Source organism: Rissa tridactyla, chromosome 1 (genome assembly GCF_028500815.1).
Source record: "Rissa tridactyla isolate bRisTri1 chromosome 1, bRisTri1.patW.cur.20221130, whole genome shotgun sequence".
NCBI classification, from domain to species: domain Eukaryota; kingdom Metazoa; phylum Chordata; class Aves; order Charadriiformes; family Laridae; genus Rissa; species Rissa tridactyla.
In genome coordinates this window covers 87,976,077-87,994,744 of record NC_071466.1, presented here as the reverse complement: position 1 = coordinate 87,994,744, position 18,668 = coordinate 87,976,077, and the positions used below count along the sequence as shown (strand labels likewise).

The window sequence follows — 18,668 nt, the reverse complement described above, 5'->3', positions numbered from 1 at the left end:
TTTTCAGGATAAAACTGGTTAGACAGCATAAGGCTGATCATCTTTATGATCAGTATTTTCATATGGCAGGGTTGAAATAGGCTCAGGTCCTGCATCTGTGCTTTTAATACAAAGCTACATAAAAATTAATTGCAAAGTAAGCCTACTTTCCTTTGTGCGTTACTTCTTTGTTGTGGTGCACAGGGACATCGATATTGAATGACTCTGAAATTACTTCCCTTGTTTCTACATTAAAAGCAGCATCTGCTGGAAGCAGAAATACCGTCATACAGTACTTAGCCCATGAGAATATTTCCAGTTTACTTACTGCTCAGGGATCAACTACTGCACAAAAGCCAACTTGAAATTAGATCAGTATATTCTGCTTAAAATTTTGAGGTGAATTGCTGGGGCCACCTACAGATGTTGTTTTCTGTGTTGCATTTGATATTGAAGAAATCAATAGGGACTTCCTTTGCCCTTCCCCACTCATTTTGTTTGTAAACTCCCAGCTTTAAAGATCCTGCCATGAAGGCAGAGATAAAGTAGCATGCTGGCATGTCTGACGAGGATACAATTTGGTCTGCGGGTCACTTTTTTCCCCTCGGCTGATTCTGGGAACAGTGCTCTGAACCAGCGTCCTCTTGTCATTTCCTTGCAAGGCGATCAGGCTGTAGCACGGGTTGCAAACAGTATCAATGCTCAGCGTGGCCACAGACAGTTTTGCCAGTAATTGCTGGCAAAGAGTTGAGGGAGATCTCCCATTTGTGGTGTACTTCTCTCTGTAGAAGTTGTTTCCTGAACAGGGAAGAGGGCTCTTCATATTCTAGAGGGCATACTGTGCCTCAAATCATTACGTTTGGGTCAAAATTGCTCTGCTCCTGCATTTGCTGCAAGCGTAGAAATGAGGAGTCTCAATTAAAGACTCTTTCTCATTATTAGTGTCACTCTGAGACAAGATATTCAGGCAAACAGTTGTTATTGGACACATATAATTAAACTTTTTTACAGTTGGAAGTAAAAATACTTACCTTAAACAGAATTTAAGTTTCTGAACATTTTTCTTAATATTCAGTGAACTTCTGCCAACTTGCTGGAAAGTCAGTCAAAGAACACACAGGTCCAGGTAGACTTACAAGCATACAAAAGGGCTTCATAAGAAATTTTATAGGACAGCCCCTATTGGGGGCATATTAGAAATGTGAATTCCTTTACATTTGAGCATAATTACTGCTTTTCCAAAGTCAATATCCTTCTTGACTTCAGTTGAATAAGATTAGAAACAGACTGTCGCATGGATACAGTTAGTATCTGTCTTATTAATAAAGTATATACTCTGGTGATTGTTCTATACGTATGTGAAAGTTTCGTCTTAGAAGGCAATATGAACAAATATTGCCTCAAATATGAACAAAATACCCCATTTTTAAAAATCCTGTTCATATTGTGAAAAAAGAAAAAACACCCAGAAAGAGTTGCCCTGTAAGCTGTACTGTATGTGTCGCACTCAAAGTGATGTCTACCACAAATAACAATAACTGAAATACCTACGGCAGCATTTACTTTAGGTTTCGGTTTGTGTTGTGGTGTTTTGTTTTGGGGTTTTTTGGGGTTTTTTTTTGTTTTGGTTTGTTTTTTTCAATTAAGTATTATTTTGAAAAGCAATTAAGGTATATAGGAGCCTTTGTTATATTTGAGCTTTAAAAAAATATCCCTACTCCTCTGACACCATTTCTGTTTTGCAGTATTTGTTCAAAAGTCACCCAGCTAGAATTGTTTGATTACTCTTTTTATCATATGCAAAGGAAGCTGGACTTTCCAGAAGAGAAAAGAATCACAGTCATAGTCAGGTGTTTCAGAAGGTATATGAGTGGGAGCGCGATATTTTAGAGATAATAAAAAAAAAAAAAATTAAAAATCCTGTAAAAAGTTACTTTCAGTTGAGGCATTTTAGTAAATGTGAGACCACGTTGAATGTGTTATATAATGTCATCTTTTGAAAAACTTTTTAAAAAAACCTTGAAAACTACCTTTGAACATTATAACATGAAAGTATGGTGTTTTCTCCTCTCCTTCACTTCCTCTGTCTGTGCTCCCTTTTGCTCTTGCTATTGTACTATAACTCTTTAGTATTCCATATCTGTCCTCGTGTAGCACCAGCTAGTCCTCTTAAATCTCCCTACAAGCCTTCCCCCACCCGAAGCACCGACAGAAAGAAGGCAACTTCACCGTCCACTTCTGACGCTGTGAAAGGGGCGGCTGCAGCTGAAGTTACTCAGGTGGGTTTGCAATGGTTTTGATTTCATTTCTGGGGTAAACTGCTGTGGCTTCTGGTTGTTATCTTTCCCTTTACATTCATAAAAATAAAGTGCTACCCCTGTTGTAAGAAACAGCAGTAAGAAAGTGAGCCTTGCATGCATCTCTTGCTTTCCTGCTCCTGTTTAGCAGCATTTTAATATCTTCCTCCTACTGAGAATCAGTGTTGAGCACTGGTATTTGGAACAGCAACACCTTTATTTTCCGGGAACTGAGATTTCTGGCACTGGTGTATGTTTCGTGGACTTGCCTGTAACTTCTGGGAATGAGGATGACAAATAGGATCTCTACTGAGTATGACTGTCCAGTCTTGCTGGTTAATTAGCAAGTTTCGCATGTTTTGGAAACTTGCCAAGTGTATTGACAATGCCTCTGTTATATACCAATTGCTTAATTCTTCCTCTGGATGTTTTTAATGCTGTTTGCTTAAGAGATGCATGATTGATCCACTGTAGTTTCCAGAAAAGCAAAGGCAAGTCATTCACCTTCACTGAGTCTACAGAACATAAGGCACATTTTAAAAAATTTATGCTAGGGCTCTAAAATTCACTTAAGGTCCTGTGTCTTGTAGTAGTTAATAGTAGGGGGATTCATGCCATCTAAATTAGATGCAGGTGAGAGGACCAAAGCTGGATGCTAAAGATTTGTGTAGTGTCTTTCTTAGGTGTGATTCAGTGTTAGATCCAGCAGCGTTGCTGCGAGATGCCTGGGTGCACCACTGACTATGTCTTACAAGGCATCACAGGAGCAAGTGGATGATTTTGATAACTCCACCCAGTGCCACCACCCCTCCCAAGAACTCTTGGAGAGGCTCTGATGTGGTGTTACTTCTCTGAAACTTGTATGCTATGTCCATGCAAGACATGGTTGGTTGTTTTTATGTCTATGTAAAATAAAAACCATGCACCTCATTTGTGAGATGGTGTTTACAAGATTTTTACCTTAAAAGCGTGTTACACAAATCAGTTTATATTCAATCTTGTTAATAAAGCTATCAAATATATTTTTGATATGTTGGTTCTAATTATGGAAACCAAAATGAACTGTATTTCTAGACTGAGAAGATAAAGAAAGAGAAGCGACCCACAACACCTGGTTCGTCATCTGGTATGGGATCTCCTCTAAGAAGGTCTGATTCTCCTGCTGCCATGTCCAGAAGATCTGCGTCACCTGCAACGCCCAAGTATGCCTTTCTTAATAATGGTCTAATATGCTGTGAACTTCTTGTTACCTATAAAGGAGACATAGATTCTTGAGGAACTTCCTTTGAAGTGTTGTGTAAAATGTAGTGAATTTTAGTTATGCATACAGAGAGAAAGAGAAATGTATCTGAACAGATATATGTAAAGTTGTGTTAATGGTCACTAGAGACCCTTCTCTGCCTCTTCTCAGTCTTTTGAAATTATCACAGTGCATTTCATAATTCATGTGAAATATTATTTAACATATATTTTTAAACATGCTTTTGGTTTACTTGGTTTTGAAGAAACTCTGCCTAATGTGAAGAAATGCACAGAACGTGAATACTCACTAGAAATTCCAGCATTTAAAATATGCATTTCCTATTGCTGGCATGACCATCTGGTTCCATAAATATACTTAACTATGAGTCATCTAAACCATTGGTTTTAATCATTGCTTATTTGCAGACTTCTTTGGGTTTGTTGCTTTTGGTTGTTGGTTTGTACTTTTTTCCACGCAGAGTTGTGGATTTATAGCATATCTGGGCTTACTAGGACTTGAGTTTCTTTTCTTAGTTGTCGTTTGCAGACACTCTTAACTGTAGTCTGTGTAGCACAACTCGCAACTTGTAAGTCTAAGCAAATGTGTCTTCAGCTTTCTTAGAACAGGATATTAAGTCTGGCTCAAATGCAGAGGTATGCCAAAGTAGTCCTGATCTATAGTAGTTGTCTGACCTTTTAGTTTTGTTTTGTGGGGTTTTTTTTGTTTTTTTTTTTCCTCTTAGACCCTGTTCATGGGTCCCACTTCTGTCTTGAAAATTATCTCCTTTTGTCTGATTTTATTTATTTGTTTATTTTTTAATCTGAACCGGGTAGCATAAATGAGAACGCCCCAGCTGACACTCAAGGCTGGACTGGCTCTGTTACCTCTCCCATCCTCAAAACCTCCTTGCCCTAGAGGAACAAGATGCTGAAGAAGGGGAGATCACCACAGACCCGTTTCACACATACGCTCTTTATGACCCAAAAAGTGTAGTTTCCATTTTTATTAAAAATGACGCATTGCCTCCTAGATCTCCTAGGATCTATTTAGTGTACCTTATGCTTTGGTTAAATGCCAATTCATTAACAGTCTTACTTTCTACATTCATAACCTAAGGGTCATAGTGCCCATACAACAACTGTCATGAGATCCTTGCCGATATGGCTGAAGCTCTCACTGGTTGTATGAAAGCAACCTCACCGTCCTAAATCAAGATATCCTTACCTCCCCATTTAAACAAACACCAGTCCAACAGACCAGCAGATCGCAAAAGCTGTTTGGCCTCCTGGCCCAAATAACACAACTCTGATGCCTTTCCCCACATCAAAGGCAAACCATGGGACTCCCATTTGTGTTGCACCACTCATCACGATTTCCAGGCGGACGGGGCCCAGTTCCATCCTGCTTACATCACTCCAGCTAACCGCAGCTAGTCTGGCCACATTCTCAATCAGTTTTGATGATCCCCTTTCTGACAAATTTTTTCTACTTCAAAAACTAGCTGGTGTTCCTTTTCTGCTTCAGCTCTGAGTGCATACTTCTTTAACGGAGGATGATTTTGTGTTTGAATCTGGTGTTACACAAAATACAGGAAACCGTCCAGTTCTGGGCATTCTTTCTGTTTCGGACATCCCCTTGCATGCAACTGGGAAATTGCAATTCTTTGTATTATAGGGCTACAAATTCTCAAACTTGCAATATTATATCTAATGTAGTCAGATTCTGAACTATGCAAGTTTTGTGAAGAATGGAATGATGTGAAATGTTAGTGACAACCAGTTTTTTTTCATTACACCTTTGAGCAGATCATTGTCTAGTGGCACTTGAAAATGTACAGGGAAAAGTTTGAGGTATAAAAATGTGTATTATTCTGTAAGTACTGATATTCCCTGCTCAGAATGCATCTTTCGGGTCACTCAGTATAAAAGTGATATCAGTATAAAAGTATACCAAGAGACGTATTTAGTTGAGCAAAATGATGGGTGGGAAATGGATTGCTGAGATTGAAGCCCTTTGTGATGGGCAGACATTGAAAAGGTTTGTATAGCTCATCATAGAGACATCTGGGGGGAAAAAAGAAAAAGAAACGGATGTTTAGTGCTTCATGAAAAAAGTATGCCCAGTCTTAATTTGGAGTACTAGTTTCCATAAAAGGTTAGGCAAAAATGGAGACTTTTCCCAGAGGTGCAAATTATGGGAACCTGTTTATAGTAAAACATTTTCATGCCTATAAGGAATATAAACTACTGTTTTTAGAGGAAGAAGGAGATGCTGCGTGGAGGAATTAAGAAGCCTACTGGTGGGTTTCTCTCTGATTGTGAGTCACAGCAGTTATCCTTTTTTTTTCTTTTTTCCTCCCTCTCTTCCTCAAGAAAACCTGATTCTTACTACAGCTAGAAAAGTATTACCGGGCATTTAATCTTAACGTGGCCCAATTAGAACACCTTCCTTGACCTTATGAGAGATACAGTAAATAAGAGTTTAAATTCATGTTTATTACTGATTGCAGAAAGACAAATTCTCAAAACTTCCCCTCGGAAATTTAAAATAAGATCTAAAAAAGGTGTCCTGATCACTATATTGTATTATTATGTCAAGATACGCATTTCTTCGTACAACTCAAATGCCAGGTAGCAATCTGGCTGGTTAGTGGATTTAAATAGAGGCAGTCAGGCTTTTGGAACCTTCCTTTAAGTTGTGTAATCTTACATTTTCATTTAAAATTAACTGTGGAACTTAATTTTAGTGTGACTAAATATGTAGACAAATATTCATTCTCCTTGCAAGCCTGACAATCTTTTATAAATTCAATCTTTCTCCTTCCAGCACACCATGTGGCCAAAAAAATACCCTGGAAGAAATAAGAATACGTATTGTACAGCATTAGTAGTTAGTGATCCTGCCTAGCACCTTAATTCAGAAAGCTGTAGAGGAAAGAATCAAGTACAGCCAGTGATTTAGATGACAATTAGCTGTATGCGTTTTTCTTCTTAAAAGTATGTGACTTGACGTTCAAGTTTTCTTGGCGTTGTTCTACTTACTAGTTCTTCACAGTTGTCATCTCGGTTTGTGGGTGGTAGTTGCTTGTTTTCTTTATATGTTATTTCATTATTTATTAATTAAAAAGCTCTTTTTATCATGGTAAAGTAACTGAAACAGGCTCAAACAAGACAACAAAACTTCAACCTAGAAAGAGACTGTGATTGATGGCAAAGTAGATTCGGTAATTACATATATAAAATACAAATGTTTGAAGGTGCAAATTTTACTGAGAAAGGAAAAAAGATCAGCCCAAAGACATAATGTCCAAGACAAAATGAGTGAATAAATACGGACCTAAAAAAGGAGAAAAGGCCGGGGGTGGGGGGGGCGGGGAACAACAAACTCGAACAATAATTAAAACCAAGGAAGGAATTCGAAGCTTGAAGATATTTGAAAAAGTAAATATATCAAGAAACACCACACAAAAACCAACACCACAAAAACTATTAAAACTATTGCTTTGAATCCAGTGTGGATCAGTTGACAAAGATGAAAGTTAATGGATTAGAGAGCTGGGATAATTGAGACATTATCTTTTATTTTTACAATTGCTATTGGATACTGATTGTGTAAAGTGCTCCTGTTCTTCAGATCTTTCACAAGATCAATAATAACAGGGTTTTTGGTAATTTTTTTTTTGGTGCTTTGTCTTCAAAGATCTATACGTTAATCTGTTTATTCTTGCAGTATCCCTCCGAGAATAGGTTAAGTGTCCGATCTTATAGATCCGCAAAGCAATAAAGCCTGTGTCCTTCACATGTCTTTGGGTAAATAGTCCCTTTGAAATCAATGGGACCCGACTGAATCAAGGAAGTAGGATTTAGTTTTAAGTGTCTTCAGATAAGCCCTAGTATAAGCCAGTGAATGAAAACGGAAAGCTCTGACGAGCCTCTATGCTCCATTACCTCATATGAGAAAGGCAGAAAGGGCAGGGGGGAAGGGAAAAGGGACTGAACGCTGCCTGTGGGTGATTCTTGGTTCGTTTCCTGTTCCCAGTCTGTGTCACTGTCCTTTGCTCACAGTTTCACTAACTGACCCCGTAACTCAGTGGTTCTTCTGGACGACATCCCACTGCAGTTGTTGGGTCACAGTTTGATGTCAGAAATATACGTACTCAATCAAATTACAGAATACCAATGAAATATGAACCTGGAGTAGTACAAAAAAGACCAAAATGTTAGAAACGACCTGTTAGAAAGGTGACTGCACGTGGTGAATTCCTCACAGAAGTAGCTTCTGTGTCCTGCAGTGACCTAGTTTTCTGTTTTATTTGGTATGTGCTGCATTTACTACTCTTGATCTTTGTTTTGCCTTGGAAAGATAAAAACAATGGGTAGAATGTTGGATCAAGACTATTTGGAGGTTTTTTTCAGCAGCTAGCTAGAGAATGGCCTAATTCAAGATTTTTAAAACATCTGGAATAATGCAGCTATCAAAATAGTTACTCTATGGACCTATGCTGAGTTTGTGCTCATGTGTAAAACAGAAATGAATCTGTTTCTGGCTAGGAAAGATCAAAACTAAAAGTGAAAAAAACATGCTTTTGAGAAAATATCACAGATAGCAGAGTAAAAATATCAGAACGCAGGAATAACTTGTGATCAGAGCAACCTCAGAAAACAGGCTTGAAAACATGCAAGTCCGTGGTGTGGTTTCAGCAGAGCTTTTGTTGAATTAATAGGGAGATAGGGGGGAAAAAATAGCACAGCTCTGGCATTGCTGCAGATTTCTGATTTCAGGTCAGCCTTCTGAATTCCTGTAACCGATGACCTGTCACGTAGCTGGCTTTTTGAGAAAGCATGCTGTTCTCTCCCTTGCTGTTTATGGACAAAATTGGATTTGACCTCTGACTTGTGTGCCGCATGTACTTTATTTTCTATGCTTAGCAAAAGTACGCTCAGAACCCCTCTTGTGCTCTTCCTGAGACGTTCTTCTGCAGTATGGGCGATCCTGGCTATTCCTCTTTTAATTCAATAAGAGCCATTGTAATTTAAGGGCCGGTGGATCTGCAGACCTGATAGAGGTCCTTGCAGTGCATGTAGGGGTCATGGTAAGAACGGCTTCTTACAAGCTGCTGCCACCATGTCACCACAGGACAGTTAGGTGAGAAAACGAAGACCTCCTGGAGGGAGGAAGATGCTTCCTGGACTTCTGTGTTCCCCTGTAAAATCTAGTGACTGAGATGAGCCGACTTTCAGACAACTTACATGATACCACTTCTTGCATTTTGGAAAGTTGTCGTCTTAATTCTCTGGTCCTTGGCGGGCACGCTTCTGTGCTCCCACATTCTTACCAGAGTTTCATTACATCCCTTTCCTTTTCTCCCAAGGTAAAAATAAAACATTTTTGAAACCTAAGCAGAACCCTATGCAAGCATTTATACATTTTCCCTTAATAATCTGATTTTTCTGTCTTCACAGTCAAGTTCGGCCATTTCTGCTAAAAAGTAGCATAATTTAAATACTATTAAAAGGAGTGGGTTTTTTCCAGTAGCAATTCTGCTTGTGTCTAGGAATGTTAAAGATGCTAAGTTGACAACACGTTTTAAACGTAAGGCGGGGAAACAGTGTTCATTTAATACTTTCTTCTGGCATGCTATAAATGATTTAAAAAAATATTCTTATTCCTGATGGGCTTTCTCAGCTTTTCACTCCTGCACTACACTGTAATCCTTGCAGTATTCAGTCTTTTATATGCTTCTACCTTTTAGTTGCTATAAAAGAAGCAGAGCCATAGCTGTTTCTTGTTATGCTGGCCAAAGAGCTCTACGAAAAAATTTCTGTAGGTCTAAAAGTTCAAAGATGCCTTACTTAAATAATAGGATTCAACACACGCCTCTAGTCCAACAGGTAAGTTGTGCAGCCAGTCTGCTCTAATTCCTATGCAGTGCCAACATAGTGCTCATGACTAGACTCCTTCCTACCAGCCTCTTTGATTTGATTGTCATGTCTTTATTAGAGAACAATTACTTCTGTGCTAATACTGAAAATGACTCAGCCTTAGTTATGTGACTCTTTTGCTGCTCCTGTCACAACAAGTTAAATAAAAAGCATTGCAAGGAACGTGGGGTGAAGTCGGAAATGTAAACCAAAGACAGCAAGAAGGAACTATGCTTTGAAGAAGCATCTGATTAGCAAGAAGCATCCTCTGTGCTGCAGAGAAGCATAAGAAAGGTTGCTTTTTATCATGCGTTATATTTTTATGAAATGCAGTTGGAAGTGACTGTAGTGGTGAGGCACATACGAGATGTTCATATGTAGGTGGGGCCTTGAAATTTCTACGTTGGTCTTTAGGAGGGCCTGGAAATCCATCTATATCCTTAAGAGAAAACGAAAGACAGTGCTTAAACCAGATATGGTCAACACCAACCAATCTCATTGGCTTCTCCCATTGCTGCTTCTTACAAGACCTGGAAAAAGACTTGCCGGTCCACATCTTCCAAAGCCTGTTCAGGAGCTGGCTGCCCTGCAAGGCAGGGCGAGCCAGGAGCCGTGGGTGGCAGCAGGGCAGACAAGGACAGGGACCTTACCCGCAGGACCCCATCCCATAGCAGACAGTGGCCAGGGCAGGTCTGGTGATGGTGACCAGGGTCAGCCAAGAGTCCAGTGATAGCCAGCAAAGGCCTTAATGAGGTGGGTCCAAGCACATGCCAGGACATCAGGTCAGGATGGGCAGGCTAGGAGGCCGGGAAAAGGCATACCTATGGCTTAGCTCAGGGAAGGACCAAGGGCGAGGACCTGAGCTGACAGGGAGCTCCTGGGCCTGCAGGCAGAGGGTACCTGAGCTGAACTTCAAATTCAGTTGGGTGCTACTCTTCCACCGGCCCAAGGGCTTTTGTAGTCTGCGATGGCTCTTTAGTGGGAGTGAGAAAGTACGGGTGGTGCGATACTCTGAATGAGCTCCCTGTATTCTGGTGTCTCATCTTCTTTGAAATGCAGCATAATATGGTGGAAAAGAACTCTTTCTTCTCCTGAATTCATGAATTGGGGGGGAGTTGAAAGATGCTTAATTTCTATTGTCCTCTCTGTAATGCAAATGTTGTTCCGGTTATAATAGTCTCTGGCCACACAATACTATAGTTAGATCTATACAAAACTTGCAACTCCAGTCCATTAATTTTCAGCCATTGTCCATGTTTTCATGCTTGTGGTCTGCCAGAATGAGTGTTACAGTCCAGAAAACACATTATGGTATATGAAACTATATTGTATAGATGAAAAAAGTGATAAGGGATGGTACATTTATATCATAATTGCATATTCACAAGGAATGTTAAAACTGCATGTGTAATGTTCACTTTAATGTAGGATTATTTATTCTAATGGGACTCACATAAATCATTATTTTAAGATTGTAATCTCTTTACTGCAATACTACTTAGTCACGCAGCCCAGCCTTTCTTAATGTTACAAGCATTTAGTGCTAGTTACTGGTGTTACGTAAATTATGCATGGTGTTTGTGTGGAGTTTCGTGTTTCCTGGTAATCTATTCTCTTTAATGTGCACCTATTTTTCGGTGAATATCAAGTATCTTTACCCTTCTGCTTTCCCAGGTCTGACTTCAAGGTTATCGTTTCACCTAACGTAAGCAACAGCCAAACGAGTGATGGGCAGCGTTGCTGCTGTGCGTCGCTGTCACCACAAGTGCAGCCGTGTAAGAGGTTGCAGGGGCTGAGTTTTGAGCCTTAAGTCTGTTGCATTGGTGCTGATTAAAGCACTAACTGAAACAGTGAAGCTGACTGTAGAATGGTTTGCTCAGTTCTGTCTCTCTGCGATACCCAGCTTTACCTTCCTATATAGTAGTATTTGGTGCTATTTTGGAAAATCAGATACTATTAGAAAATGACTATGTTTGACAAGGTGGCATTCAGATGAAAGCAGCACGCTGCATGCAACTCATTATAATTTCTGCAGACAGAAAGCAGCCGTAGCTTTACTGTAAACGTTGAGAAAGGACTATTCAATACGGTAATGTTGACAAAATCCTTATGAAGTGGCCATTACTAAAATAATTGTTTTAGGTAGTCCTTGATTTCATATCTCTTGCCTGCAACTCGGACAGTACTAGTGGTCTTTTTAAATGAGAATTTTCTGTAAGCATTTGCACTTGCATGCCAGTTCCCTGCATTTCGGGTTCTGATTGCTCGCATCCAGGTGGTTTCCATGCAATATTGTGCAAAACAGCTGATATTCCTGTTTAGCCAGAGGCAAGAAAGGGGAACGGTGTACGTGAAGATTGGATTTTGATTCCAAACCGTGTAACGCATGGCCTGTTTTGATTTTTGTTTTCCCTCTTCAGGACAGTTGCAAAGACTTATCCCCAGTCTCCTAAAAATGCCAAACAATATCCAGCTTCTCCTGTGAAGCATCGTGCCACTTCCAATCTCAACCAGGAAACTCCTAAAAAGAAAGCAGACAAGGAGAAAGAAAACATCAGTCATCAGAAATCCCCAGGAGCACGCAGTGATGAGGCAGGCCAGGCGGCTTCTGAGAAGCATGTGCCTTCTGCAGGAAAGACTGAAAATAGTGAAGGTGAGTCTTACTGCAAGCATAAATTGCAAAGTATCGTGGGTCCTTGAGGCTTTTGAGCAGTGATGAGCTGTTCTCTTTGGGAAGCTGCTCAGTCATGGGTTTATGAGTGTAAAGGTATATACTATAACCAGTAAGTGTATAGTTTTCACCGGGGTTACCCCTGCGTGGAAAAAATGCTTGTTGTGAGGATGTGAAAATGTCAAGGATGCCCATATCTACCCCATATTGTATCAGCTGAAAATGCTGATGTATGGTTTTGACAAGCAAAGGTGTGACACCAGCATGAACCGGGACTGGTTTAGCCTCTCTGTGAGCGTTGAAGTGCTGGGCACTCTCAGTTCCCTGCCTAACTTCCCACCCTTGGTTATCTTCTCCCAGGGAAGATCACGGCAGGAACAACTGACGCAGAAGAAGCCTCAAAAATTCTTGCTGAAAAAAGACGACAGGCCCGCCTGCAAAAAGAACAAGAAGAAAGGGAGAGACAGGAAAGAGAAGAACGGGAGAGGTATCTCTGTTGATTTGTGAAAATTATTACCTAATAATTTAACCTGGATCATTTAAGATGCTTGAAACTGTGGTGGTTTTAGAATCAAGGTGTGAGCTTACATGTAAGTGTTAATTTCTTTCAATTTGCAAATTAGCGTCTTTCGCAGTCTTCATGACTAGTGAAGGTAGAAAATAATAATTTGACCTCTTTAAGAAGCCTGAAGGAACTGTTACTCATCCAAATACTTCAGGCATGTCCACACTCCAGTGTGGACATACCTGAAGCATTTTATTTTGTAAAAAAATATTTGAAGCAGTTTGAAATGAGCTAGTTCACATAGAAGAAACAGTCTTGCGGTAGTCGTATATGCCTTAAATGACAAAGCTTGCATCGTTCAGTGAATAACCTGAAGCTTATCTCCATGCCCAACTTGGCTGTAGGGAGCTGAGGGCTTTAAGAGTGTGGGCACAATGAAGGTTGCTGTGTCTAAGCGATGACATTCTGGCTCTGTTCTGTGAGCAAGCTTTTACGTTGTTCTCCACATTGGATACTGGTTGCAAGCGTCAACAAATCATGCCCTTCCTTCAGGCCCCTAGTAGTAAATCACTAACTCTGCATGTCTAAATTCAACTTTCTGTTCTTATTGAAAGCATTGGGGGTGGGAGGGGAAATTTGGAAATATTTCCTGAATCCCTGATATGCAAGGATAAGAATGATCAGTTGTCAAAGCAGGTTTTGAATGTGGTGACAAAGGAGCATGATGTCCCTAAGTGGGGCAGGGAACAACACAGGTGGAATTTAGACCCACTCTTTCTAGTGTGCCTCTGTGTTTTGTGGATGTTGTTTGCCGCTGCGTATCCAATCTGTTTATCTTTGGCTGAAACAAAGGAAAAAAGTACATGCTTGGTTTTCGATACCAGCATTCTTGGTGTGAAGTACAGAAGAGGGGTGTTTTTATTATTGAAGCTCTAATTGAAATGAGAATGGAAATGTTTTCTTTGATGACAACTTTTTTTTTCCAATTATAACTTCTAGGAAAAATTAGGGCAGTGAAAATAAGATTGCAATAAACGTTTGATAGCAACCTGAATTCTGGGCATGTGCTCAGTGTCTTTGCTGTGTCTTCGCATTTGTGCGCTGATGCATACGTTATCAGTTACTGCCGATTGCATGCCACATACAGTAGGATTCATGCTAAACAAGATGAGATCTTTTAAACATACTGGTATAAATTTTCCAGGCTTGAAAGAGAAGAACAGAAAAGAAAGGCAGAAGAAGAAAGACTTCGTCTGGAGGAAGAGGCTCGTAAGAAGGAAGAGGAAAGAAAACGTGAAGAAGAAGCAGCTAGGAAAAAGGCAGAAGAGGAAGCCAGGAGGAGAGCTGAGGAAGAGCAAATGCTAAAAGAAAAGCAAGAAAAAGAGCTCCAAGCCAAACTTGAGAAACAGGTACTGTCTCAAAACAGAAAAGTGAAACTTTGTATACATATAAATAAATACTTTATAGTATCTGGTAATTTGCCTGAAATAAATAATGGCCCTATCATATTTTACACATTTTGATTAGAGGGAAGAAGCAGAAATCAAAGCCCGTGAGGCAGCTGAACAACTTCGTCTTGAAAGGGAACAAATCATGCAGCAAATTGAGCAAGAAAGACTGGAGCGGAAGAAGGTAGATATTTGTGTCTCATTTAAGATAATTATTTCATTTCTTGTTTAAATACGTAACTCAGGAACTGACCAATAGTATCTAGAAATAATAATCTGGAGGGATTACAGATTGATATTTATGTCTAATTATAGTATTTGCTGCTTGCATGTTAAGGGAATGTGGACATCAAAATTTGTAATAATGGAATTGCCTAAGGCAAATGACTTTCTACTCGGTGCTGAACAAACATAGAATTAGCCTCTACCCACAAAGTTAAATGCCTGAGACAAACAGGGAATGGCATGCCAAGGCAAACGTCGATTGCCGCCCAACCCAGGACATCACAGACTATTCAGGAACATGAGTGACATTGTTTGAAAACTTACTCAACAAAAGCTCCGTGTCATTAATTGGGAAAGCTAATGTGATTAACAAACAGGTTGTCTCCCACCTGGGTGGCTCTGGTTGCCTTATGCAGAGGCAGCAGGGCTGTTTGGCCACCGCCGCACAAGGAAGTGGCTGGACCTGGATATAACTTAGCTTTATCTACAGAGAGAACAACGGCAGAGCTGCAGAACCCCTGTCTGGTTATAAAAGGTCGTCTTTCCATATATGTTATTCCAGTGTGTTATTTTTAACTGTTTGCCACTGAGCTGGGGGCATGTTACAGATTAGAATACCAAACCAAAGTGTCTTTAAATCTCAAATAGTTTCCTTTCACAGTAGTGCAAAGAGACAAGGTTTGTTGGAAGGTTTGTTGTTGGTTTTTTTTTTAATGAACAAAGGAAAAATAGAAGTATTTTAGGGTAATGCCTTACACATTTCCAGCAAGAATAACTTCAGGTATTTCATCTTATTCTTCCATTCCAAAAAGCCTAAATATTTTTAAAGGAACTATTTAGAAGTAGTTGGAAAAACAACTAGATGAAAATAATAGCTGTTGGTTTTAAATAAACATGTTGTTCCAGAGCTGAGCTCAACTCATAACTGCAAATACCTGGTATTAAAATGTTTGTCTCTAAATTGCATCTCTTGAGACAGTCACGTTCTGTGAGATCTGATATGTGAAAGCCAGCTCCCAGGTGTTTTCTATCTCATGTTTTCTTTATTTTTCTTACTTATTCTCCTTTTTTCAAGACAAGCAGGGATGAGGTCATGACAGTAGAGAAAAGTTTCTTCTTTTTGTCTTTTTTTCTCCTTTATCAGTCTGTTGTGTTAAATATTCTGTCTGCCTTCTCATCTGCCAATTTATTTTGATTTCTAGAGAATAGATGAAATAATGAAGAGAACAAGGAGGAGTGAAACACCAGAAATAAAGGTATGAAACTGCGTGTAGTTGCAGGGGTTTTTTGTGTTTTGTTTTGTAACCCCTATGTGAAAATTAAACTCGAGTATTTCCACGTGGGTAGGCATACTTAGGTACACTTTACACCCAAATTTTAGCTGCGTTTCAAACAGAGAATGACTGTTACTTTGTCACAGTTATTATTGTGCCACTGCTACACAGCAACTTTCTGCAACTGTTGCAGGCTCATCTCCCTCACTATCTGGCAAGGTGGCAAGAGCACGTTCCTGGGTGCTGGAATGTTTGCTGCCCTGTTGTGTCTTCTGCTTTGTACCAGCCACTGAATTATTTCCTGAGCTCTCTGTGTTAAACCTGCCAGGAATGTAGGATTGAGAACAAGGCAGTTGTGTCCAGCCAGGAAGTTGACAGAGTGTCAAGTTTTCACTTCTGTTTTAAGTTTTCTACTAAGGAAACTGTTTTCTTCGGTTACTTTCAGAGGATGTTTATTTTTTTTTTACTTCAAAAAGAAAATAAATCCTATGTCTAATTAGAAAGGCAAAAAAAAGTCTCTCTTGCTGTTGATGACCTTTGACCACCCTGTGGCCCTGGGCAGTCTCACAAATTTGGAGTCCAATCAGTTCCATAAAGGTTACAGTCCTTCATCTAATACAGTTGACTCATTACTTGATTACAGAAGGAAGAGCCAAAACTGGAGGTACCGTCAACACTGAATGTGGAAAAGCAACCAAAGACCCTTGTTCTCAACCAGCCAGGTAAAAATTGCAAAATTTCTCTGACCTGTTTTCACAGTTCTTTTCAGAGTTTTGTAATCGCAGGCAGAGCACTGTGTATTATCACAGGTTCTTTGCTTTCGTCTCAAAAAGAACAGCTACACTTGCATCAGCGACAAGTGCTAAAAACTGGAGATTTAGCTTTGTTTTGCCACATAAGTAGAAGAAAGCTTCTCCTCCATTTTAGTTCCTGATATAGCATTTCTGTAAATGAGAAGTTCCAGTCTGCCAATAGGTTTGGCTGCTGCAATCTACTTTTGAATTTTGTAGGTAGAAAAATTTTGCATACAACTAAGCTCACAAGCTTTTCATAGCATTGCTATAAATCTTACGTTTAATTTGACTTCACGAGAAAAGCATATGTATTTAAAGAATTATTAAATAAAATACACGTATCTGGCATTTTTCTATATTTTGCTTACATCCCCAGGCTAAGGCTTTTAGTACATGGCACAAAAGATAAAACATTCTCTTCCTGTTTCCTCAGATTTAAAAGATGTAGCATAAAGAGCAATTTTAGAGTGGAAAAAGAGGGTTGACAGTATAGTATGATGAGTCATAGATGAAACCGAGTCCTACTGCATTGTCAGTCTTCCTTTCTACTCGATATATAACTTAGAAGCATTTGTGATTTTTTTTTTTTAAACTGTTTAAATAAAGAAGTCGCTGTCATAATTTCTAACCTTCTTTTATAGATATCAATGGATTGGCCGCCTGCCTGAAAAATAAAAGCTTAGAAAGTGCTGCCTCTGTAATCCCTTCCCAAGACGTAGTCGCTAATGGACTCAAGTCAGTTCCAGGGCTTATTCAGCTGGAAGCTGTTGATGGGAAATCTAACAGCATGGAAGATTCAACAGATGAGGTTCAGTCCATGGATGTGAGGTACAGACCGTATCCAGTAATAGAAATTGTGGAATTCATATTAGGCGCAAAGTTTTCTGCTTTATTTGTTAATACTTTACTGCTTTACTTCTCACCTACCCCACAATGGGGCAGTCGGGTGTTTACTGTGGTGCACTCCATGCCTGCCAAGATGCAAATTGGTTGTTTCAGACAAGAGTCAACAGAACCTCATCTCACTCTCACATAGTTGGCAGGGGTGGCGGGCAGGGAGGGGCTCTAAAATCCTTCTACAGTCCTCACTTATGGATTCTGTACAAGTTTGACCAAACCTTTCAGATTGTTATGTAAAAGTAGCTACTGTAGATATTGTCAGACGTCACCTTTTTTTTTTTTATTTGCGTCTGGGTAGCCATGATGTATGAGGTTTTCTCCCTCCATAGAAACAGAATAAAGAAAATAATTAATTTAGAATTCTAAATACTTAACTGAAACAAATGTATGGAAATCAGTAAATAACTTGTGTGTATTAAATACCGTTGGATTTTGATGGAAGGACTTGCAGGATAGAAGGAAATTGATAATTTAAGGCCGTTATGAGAAAGCTAGCTCTGAATTTTAAATACGGAATTTTTATGCAGTGCTTCCTTAATTGGCAAGCCAACTTAACCTCTCATACCGTTTCAGTATTTCCAGTAAATCTGCATAAATATGTAAGAAATGCCCTGTTGGGACAAACCAGAAGTCCATCTAGCCCATTATTTGGTCTTGGAGAGTATCGATAAGAAAAACTAGTTAGGGAGAGCACCTGAGCCCACCACTTTCTGCAATCCAAGACCACACAGAAGTGTTACATTGGGGATGTTAGAGGGCACAACTCTGCCTTGTCCTTTGAGATATCCACTGATGGACCTGTTGCCCATGAGTTTATCCAACTCGTTTTTCAACCTGATGATAGTGTTTGCATGCAGGACCTCATCAGGCAGCAAGTTCCACAGTACAGTCACACTGGGTAAATTACATTCTTTGATATGTGTTAAACCCAGTCTCTTCCTAGTGTCGTTGGGCACCCACTAGGTTTTGTGTTGCAGGATTTGATGCAGAATAGTTTTGCCCTCAACTTATACACCAGTTGTGAAGTTGTGAAGCGTGAGTGCTTTAGGTAAATGTTTGCAGGGTCAGGACAAGAATTTGCGAGATGCAATAAACATTTAAGTAAGGGAAGGGTGCAGGGACTGAAATAGCGAGTTGGGAGTAAACTACCAGAAATGTGGTTTTAGGAGATGAGCATTCACATCACACAGCTACCACAAACCTTAATCTTTACGGAATTATGGATTAGGTGTGACCTTCCATCCTGAACAGGGTAACCTCTTTTTGTTTGGATTGGGCCATATTCTAGGTAAAGGCTTGCTGCAGCTGGCCTTAAGATAAGTAGCAGCTCTTGGGAGAGTCAGAAGATTAATTTGGTTGTTGCTTCACAAAAAGTTACACACTTCTTATTCTGCGTCTTCCTTTCATTTAT

The 18,668-nt window shown here is 39.7% G+C and overlaps 1 protein-coding gene across 3 annotated transcripts in view; it reads left to right on the top strand.

Annotated features, from left to right (window-relative positions):
* Positions 1-18,668, top strand: part of MAP7D2 (MAP7 domain containing 2) — an 88,474-nt gene that overhangs the window by 67,304 nt on the left and 2,502 nt on the right. For 2 of the 3 annotated variants that reach the window (XM_054203520.1, XM_054203510.1), the window contains exons 7-15: positions 2,110-2,258; positions 3,351-3,478; positions 11,861-12,093; positions 12,472-12,598; positions 13,821-14,025; positions 14,144-14,248; positions 15,492-15,545; positions 16,207-16,285; positions 16,999-17,185. In XM_054203520.1, coding sequence (XP_054059495.1) covers positions 2,110-2,258; positions 3,351-3,478; positions 11,861-12,093; positions 12,472-12,598; positions 13,821-14,025; positions 14,144-14,248; positions 15,492-15,545; positions 16,207-16,285; positions 16,999-17,185 — 1,267 coding nt within the window. The remainder of the gene's footprint in view (positions 1-2,109; positions 2,259-3,350; positions 3,479-11,860; positions 12,094-12,471; positions 12,599-13,820; positions 14,026-14,143; positions 14,249-15,491; positions 15,546-16,206; positions 16,286-16,998; positions 17,186-18,668) is intronic. The other variant, XM_054203525.1, reaches the window with a different exon arrangement.